This window comes from Cottoperca gobio, unplaced genomic scaffold, assembly GCF_900634415.1.
Source record: "Cottoperca gobio unplaced genomic scaffold, fCotGob3.1 fCotGob3_189arrow_ctg1, whole genome shotgun sequence".
Taxonomy (NCBI): domain Eukaryota; kingdom Metazoa; phylum Chordata; class Actinopteri; order Perciformes; family Bovichtidae; genus Cottoperca; species Cottoperca gobio.
In genome coordinates, this window is record NW_021166832.1 from 218,801 (window position 1) to 225,631 (window position 6,831).

Below are 6,831 nucleotides of genomic sequence, written 5' to 3' on the forward strand. Positions count from 1 at the left end.
CTACCTGAATCAGGTAGAGAGAGAAGACAGACGGCACGTCGTCAGCTGTGCCTTCAGTCCCTCCTGGACGCTGCTTTCTGCTATTTTGATGTTTGATTTGCATTCACAGGGTTCCTCTGGAGCTAAAGGAGCAAATGAGGTGAGTAATGCATTCAAAGCTCGGTAAGGCATTCATCTAGGCTCAGATAGAAAGGTCTAATCTTGCAAATACTTCAGACAGCAGACTTGTCTCCAGCTACAACTATAACTTATAACCTGTTACAAAAGTAGCTGCGGTTCATTTATTAAAGGAGAAGAAGACCTGGAGGAATCAGAAGCAGCGTTTTTGTTCAGATTCAGCAGGTTTTGGGGCGTCGGAGGGGAGCAGTGGTGTGGAAAGGTGTGCATAAAGGAGGGGGGAGTATATCAGAGAGCTTCAGGTGTGTGTGTGTGGGAGTGGGGGGCTGGTCAGTGGTGTCTGGTGACAGTGGTGGGGTTGCATCACTAATGACTAAACTCATCTTAGGCCTGTGAGAATGTGCCAGAGCCTGAGAGCCTGCAGCCACAGCGCAGGGCAGGCCTGGACCCGCCAGGCACAAACTTAAAGGGAGAGGCCAAACCCCTGCTGAAGACACCCCCTCACCCTCAGAGGCGTCCTCACACATCCTCCAGGCACCACGAAGACTCAACTGTATGAATCTGAGTCACAATGAAACGCTGTGTTACGTCTTCTGTTTCAGACGCTTTCTGCAAGACTATCCCATGTGTTCTATCCTTCATTCCACCGGAGTCTGTATCTGCATCCAACCAGATTTCAGTGGTGTGAAGTGTAAGAGACATGGGGACACTGCTTCACAAGGTAACGCTCACAGAACCACAAGGCGGCAAAGTCAAAGAAGTAATGTGATGTTTCACTCTGGATGTGCGATACTGTCTGTGATCTGTGGTATGTGTGTGTGTGTGTGTGTGTGTGTGTGTGTGTGTGTGTGTGTGTGTGTGTTTCTCCTGCTCCATTGACTACAGAATATGCTCTGCGTGTATTTCCATCCATTCTGTACTAAGCAACTGACTAATATGAATAAATATCCTGACCTTGTGCGCAGTTTGTCTTTCTATCAACATCTCAAATCATTACGGAGCCGTTACACCACCCACACCAGCGCTGTGCTCGTCAGCCCCGAGCAGGTTGGTTTATTACCCAACATGAGACTTCAGGCTCAGCCCACACAAACAACCTTTACTGTTTGGCAAATGAAGCTTATTAACTATTTAAAATATGCCCTCACTGTAGCCCACACAGTGTCATTAAACATGTTCCTCCCTGCTAAAGAGATGCATCTCAAGTAGCACAGCATCCTCCGAAGAGCACATCAGAGACACAGGTTCATCCTACACACTCCGTGCATTACACACTCCGAGGCTCCAAGTGCAGCCGAGCTGCAGGGCTGATCCAGCAGGCCTGGTCTGGATACAGACTTCAACTTCAATAGAATTTTAAATAAAAGCTCCCCCCCCCCACCCCACCCCACTCTTCCCCCAGGGGTTAGTTTTGTTTTGGATCAATCTATTTAGAGACATTGAAATAATAATAATAACAGCGCAGAGGAAAGCAACATATTTTTGTGCCTCATGGTTATGCAAATATAAATGTAGCCTCCTGGTCTCCATGGCATGGAATGGGTTAGGGTTAGGGTTAGGGTTAACCCCCCCCATGGCCTCTGAATGTATTTTTGTTACAATGTCAGGCTTTAAAGAGCAAAGAGACGAAGAGCAGCTGAGATACAGAGAAGAAGAAGAGGAAGCTCCTTATATGGTGTGAGAGCTGCTTCACCTAACATCCATAATGATCATTTACAAAACATATCACCTGATAATTCCATCGATTTCATAAATATCTCACAATAGTGACGTTTGTTATCTCTTGCACGGTGATCAGCTGTTTGAACAACACAGAATGCTTCTCACACTGTTTACAACGCAACACATTCCACACCCTGCAGGTTTGAAAGTAAACTCCACATATTGTCAGCAGCTTGTGTGGAGTCCAAACTACTTCAGCTGACATGAAGGTCTGGAGATTGTGTCTGTTGTCCATCGTTCTGCTCCTGAGTCCCTCTCTGGGGGAGGACACAGGTGAGAGCAAACCTTCCTGCAGCAGGTGAACTCACATCAGCAGGTTGGAGGAGGAAAGTGACTGAAGTTGCTGATTGCTGTGTTTGTAAGATGATGATCATTCTGAGCAGCTGAAGACAGCTTCATGCCACACAAGCAACACTTGCTAATTGAAAGCATTGAAAGCGTGCAGCAGAGAAGTTGTGAAGTGTCAGCATTACGCTTCATTAACCGGCTCTTACAGTGTGCTGAGGCCTTCATGTGCAGCTGAGGCCCCGCTGTCTCTAGTTATTACTTATTGTCATCACTGTGTGTCGTGTTCAGTGTCAGAAGACATCGGTGTCCATCAGCTGGAGCGTTTAACGGAGCTGCTGACGTCGAAGGAGTGCGAGGACCTTCTGCTCGCCCTCTCCCACCCGGAGCAGAACATCTTCCTGCAGCTCGAGCGCCTCTCGCCAGAAAACAATCGACTGGATCTTAATCCTCGAGACAAGAGAGACGCGTCTTCTGCAGCGGGTCAGAACGCATCATCATCTGCAGACCACACAAACCAAACATGTCTAATATTCGAACTATAGAGACTTTTTACTTCAGTAAAAGTAGAATTATTTGTGTAAAAATGTCCCCAAATAAAAGCGAAAAGTAGTGAAATGTATGATAGTGTGATAATGATGTTATATGATAGAACTATTGGATTAAAGAACTAAATTAAAGTGCATTAACACGTCTACACACATCCAAACAACAATACATTCATTGTCCACACACAGCAGACAGCTGATGATGGAAACACTTTCCTCAGCCTTAAAATAATTAACGACAAAAGAGGAAAAAACTCCGACAATTAAAGAAAAATGCTGAACAATAAACAGAGTTACTGTACGTACGTGCACCGCAGCGGGGGCAACAATCATTAATAAACTACAGAAATTAAATATCCAAGTTCGTCTTTCTGGTATAAAACTTCCTCTGGAGGAAGTTTTATACCAGAAAAGATCACAACTCTGGAACATTGTGGATTTGTCTAACAGGCGTCTCGTATTCGCTTCAGCTGAGCCGGACGAGGACTGTGCACGCTGTCCCCCCCCCCCCCCCCGTCACTTACCTTTAAATCGAAGGAAGGGAATTCTTTAAGACCAGCAATTATTACAACTAATACATCTTTCAAAGTACATATGCACATGTTCATTTCAGTGAAGCTTTATTAGTAGCTGTTATCTGCAGCCTCAGACCTGTCTGTCTCTCACGATATCTGCAGCCTCAGACCTGTCTGTCTCTCACGATATCTGCAGCCTCAGACCTGTCTGTCTCTCACGATATCTGCAGCCTCAGACCTGTCTGTCTCTACGATATCGCAGGCCTCAGACCTGTCTGTCTCTCACGTTATCTGCAGCCTCAGACCTGTCTGTCTCTCACGATATCTGCAGCCTCAGACCTGTCTGTCTCTCACGATATCTGCAGCCTCAGACCTGTCTGTCTCTCACGTTATCTGCAGCCTCAGACCTGTCTGTCTCTCACGATATCTGCAGCCTCAGACCTGTCTGTCTCTCACGATATCTGCAGCCTCAGACCTGTCTGTCTCTCACGTTATCTGCAGCCTCAGACCTGTCTGTCTCTCATGTTATCTGCAGCCTCAGACCTGTCTGTCTCTCACGTTATCTGCAGCCTCAGACCTGTCTGTCTCTCACGTTATCTGCAGCCTCAGACCTGTCTGTCTCTCATGTTATCTGCAGCCTCAGACCTGTCTGTCTCTCACGTTATCTGCAGCCTCAGACCTGTCTGTCTCTCACATTATCTGCAGCCCGAGACCTGTCTGTCTCTCACGTTATCTGCAGCCTCAGACCTGTCTGTCTCTCACGTTATCTGCAGCCCGAGACCTGTCTGTCTCTCACGTTATCTGCAGCCCGAGACCTGTCTGTCTCTCACGTTATCTGCAGCCTCAGACCTGTCTGTCTCTCACGTTATCTGCAGCCCGAGACCTGTCTGTCTCTCACGTTATCTGCAGCCGAGACCTGTCTGTCTCTCACATTATCTGCAGCCCGAGACCTGTCTGTCTCTCACGTTATCTGCAGCCTCAGACCTGTCTGTCTCTCACATTATCTGCAGCCGAGACCTGTCTGTCTCTCACATTATCTGCAGCCCGAGACCTGTCTGTCTCTCACGTTATCTGCAGCCTCAGACCTGTCTGTCTCTCACGTTATCTGCAACCCGAGACCTGTCTGTCTCTCACGTTATCTGCAGCCTGAGACCTGTCTGTCTCTCAAGTGTCCAGCTCAGCTTGAGGAGCTTCTGGCAGCAGGCTGACTGTCAGACCTGCCTGTCTGAGGGCCATATGTTTTGTGTTGACTAGATCGGGAGGCTCAGTGCCGGGCGGCCCTGACAGACTGGCTGCTGGCGCACGGCGAGCAGACCTACTACGACAGGCTCACTCGCGCCTTGCAGCACATCGGCAGAACAGACATTGCCATCGGTGAGAAACACAAAGCACACGAGCCTCCTGCGGCTCCAGATCATTTATTCAACAGGACAATCCTGTGTGAGGTATTCAAATTAAAATAGTTCACTTTCCATGCACAGTGTCTCAGCACGTCCCTCGACAAAAAGAAATTGGAGCAAAGCCTCATTCAGGGAAAAATGGGTTTATTTTGGTCAAGAAGGCCTCCTCAAGACTTAACAACAGTGCGTAATTGCTTCATTACTTTGAGATTTGTTTTAATTGGAACTTCAAAAGTGGCACATTCTGCACACTGCGGCATGTGTTGCAGTCCAGCGTGCACACAGCTCCACAGCCGAGTGGCGTTGGAGAGAAGAGGTGTAAATGATCTGACAGTGGACTCAGTGGAGCCGACACCAGCCACAGAACAAACCATCTGCTCCTTTCATCAGCAGCTTTGCAGGGAAAAAGTTGAGTTATAAGACATGAGGAGGGGGGGGGCTTTGAGGAGGAAGACTGTAGGTGCAGAATGCAGCAATTATCGTACACTTGATTGCAATTCTGAGGAGATGTACTCATACGTAGAAACGTGAGTGTTTCATTTTGTTTGACTCTGAACCGAAGGACGCCATGTTGCTGCGCTGCCAGAGCTAATTATGTTCAGGGCGAGAAAACAACAATTAAATTCCAATGTGCAATCTTTTACAGGATGGAATGCTCACACGTTCGGCATTTGAAGTGACAGAGATACTTTTAGACTTGGCCCTGTGCTTGTGTTTTTACAGAAGTGGGGAAGAACATCAACCAGGACAAAGCCTTGAACCTGAGACGCTTCGTTGAAGACTATCACAAATACGTTGAGTCTTTAAATCTCCCGCAGAAACGATCAGACACAAAGGACCAGCAGCGCACAGACCAGAGGGTCAGGAGGAGAGGTGACTCATCCTACAGCTTGAAATAGAATTAGTGATGGAGAAGCAAACATGTCTAAACTCAAATATCTTGGGCTATTGATGTCAAGTGGAGATCTTTGGGTTATCCCTCCGGAGACTGTCTGGATGACAAACGATATAATGTCCCGCAGAATCTATTAAGTGTTCAGATGAGATGGCGATTAGATCTGGTGGCCGTGGGCAAGCTTCCAACTCATTACTTCTCCACATCAACACTCTCACTATATGGGGAGTATTTCCCAGGATGCCTCCAAATTCAAAAATGTAATTATCACCTGTCCGTTTTTTTTTTGTATTCTCCCGAGAGCCTTCATTCAAGTTAAACTTGACAAAACAGTCCTTTAAGATGGTCCGTGTGTCTGTTTGGTATTGTGGCCGTCACCATCTTGTTTTTTTGGAACCAGAAGCAACACGGGAGGGTGGAGCTGAGCATGACCAAACAAGGGTTAAAGTTCAAAGATGTAAATGTGGACAACACCATGGTGGCGACCTGTCAATCACAGGTAGCCCCGCCCTAAAGAAATGCTGCTTTATCCTCTATTTTAAATGTTACTGAGGTAATAAATCAAGAAGTAGAAACATTTTCTCATAGACTTCTATAGAACCAGAGAAGTCGCCCCCTGCTGGAGGTTAGAGAGAAGTAGAAACATTTTCTCATAGACTTCTATACAAGCTGACGAACAGTCGCCCCCTGCTGGATGTTAGAGGTAAGAGCGTTACCTGATGCGTCCTGTTTGTGTTAGTAAGGGATCTGACGTGGCGGGACCTGGATCTGATCGTGGAGCGGGCCCCTGTCGATGAGTACCAGAAGGGGCCTCTGGACGTGGCTCTGCCCCTCTTGTATGGCATCCTGCTGGGCTTCGGAGGCACCTTGCTCTTGGGCGTCTCTGTACTTGTCATCATCATACACTTCTCGTGTAGAAACCAGCAGCGTCTCCCCCGGGTCACCAGCAGCACGCTCGTGGTTGGAGGTGAAACGCTGAACGATGGAGCGACTGGGAAATAAGCAGCTTAGGGGTTTAAATAACCTCAAAGATAAAGTCAGCACCAGCAGCATTTAACATGTACGAGTGTATAAATAAAGACTTCTATTTGTTCTTCTGATGTCTCTTTTATGGAAGATTAGAAATGTCAAAATCACTTTGTCCACAATAATCAGCAGAGCCAACACAGAAACTCAATATCGATTCCACGACACCACAACTAATTACGACAAACACGACGAGCGTAATGCCGTTTCAGATAAAGTCATTATTCATGCTGTGTGTTGCATTATTGTGTTGCCAGTGGGGAGATCACTAGTAGTGTGACAGATGCGCTGGAACCACACACCAAAGGTTGTTCCGGTGTTAC

The 6,831-nt window shown here is 47.1% G+C and overlaps 1 protein-coding gene across 1 annotated transcript; it reads left to right on the forward strand.

Annotated features, from left to right (window-relative positions):
- Window positions 1-2,018: 2,018 nt before the first annotated feature.
- tmdd1 (transmembrane and death domain 1) lies at window positions 2,019-6,484 on the forward strand. The gene is made up of 5 exons (XM_029426468.1): window positions 2,019-2,112; window positions 2,416-2,607; window positions 4,442-4,561; window positions 5,311-5,460; window positions 6,222-6,484. The coding sequence occupies exons 1-5, from the start codon at window positions 2,043-2,045 to the stop codon at window positions 6,482-6,484; spliced, it is 795 nt and encodes a 264-aa protein (XP_029282328.1). The 5' UTR covers window positions 2,019-2,042.
- Window positions 6,485-6,831: the final 347 nt, after the last annotated feature.

What these genes read in the sequence shown, in the direction of transcription:
- tmdd1 (XM_029426468.1), top strand. Translation starts at nt 2,043, where the DNA reads ATGAAGGTCTGGAGATTGTGTCTGTTGTCCATCGTTCTGCTCCTGAGT. An exon ending in CTCTCTGGGGGAGGACACAG is followed by an intron (nt 2,113 to 2,415) that starts GTGAGAGCAAAC and finishes TGTCGTGTTCAG; the next exon opens with TGTCAGAAGACATCGGTGTC. An exon ending in CAGAACAGACATTGCCATCG is followed by an intron (nt 4,562 to 5,310) that starts GTGAGAAACACA and finishes GTGTTTTTACAG; the next exon opens with AAGTGGGGAAGAACATCAAC.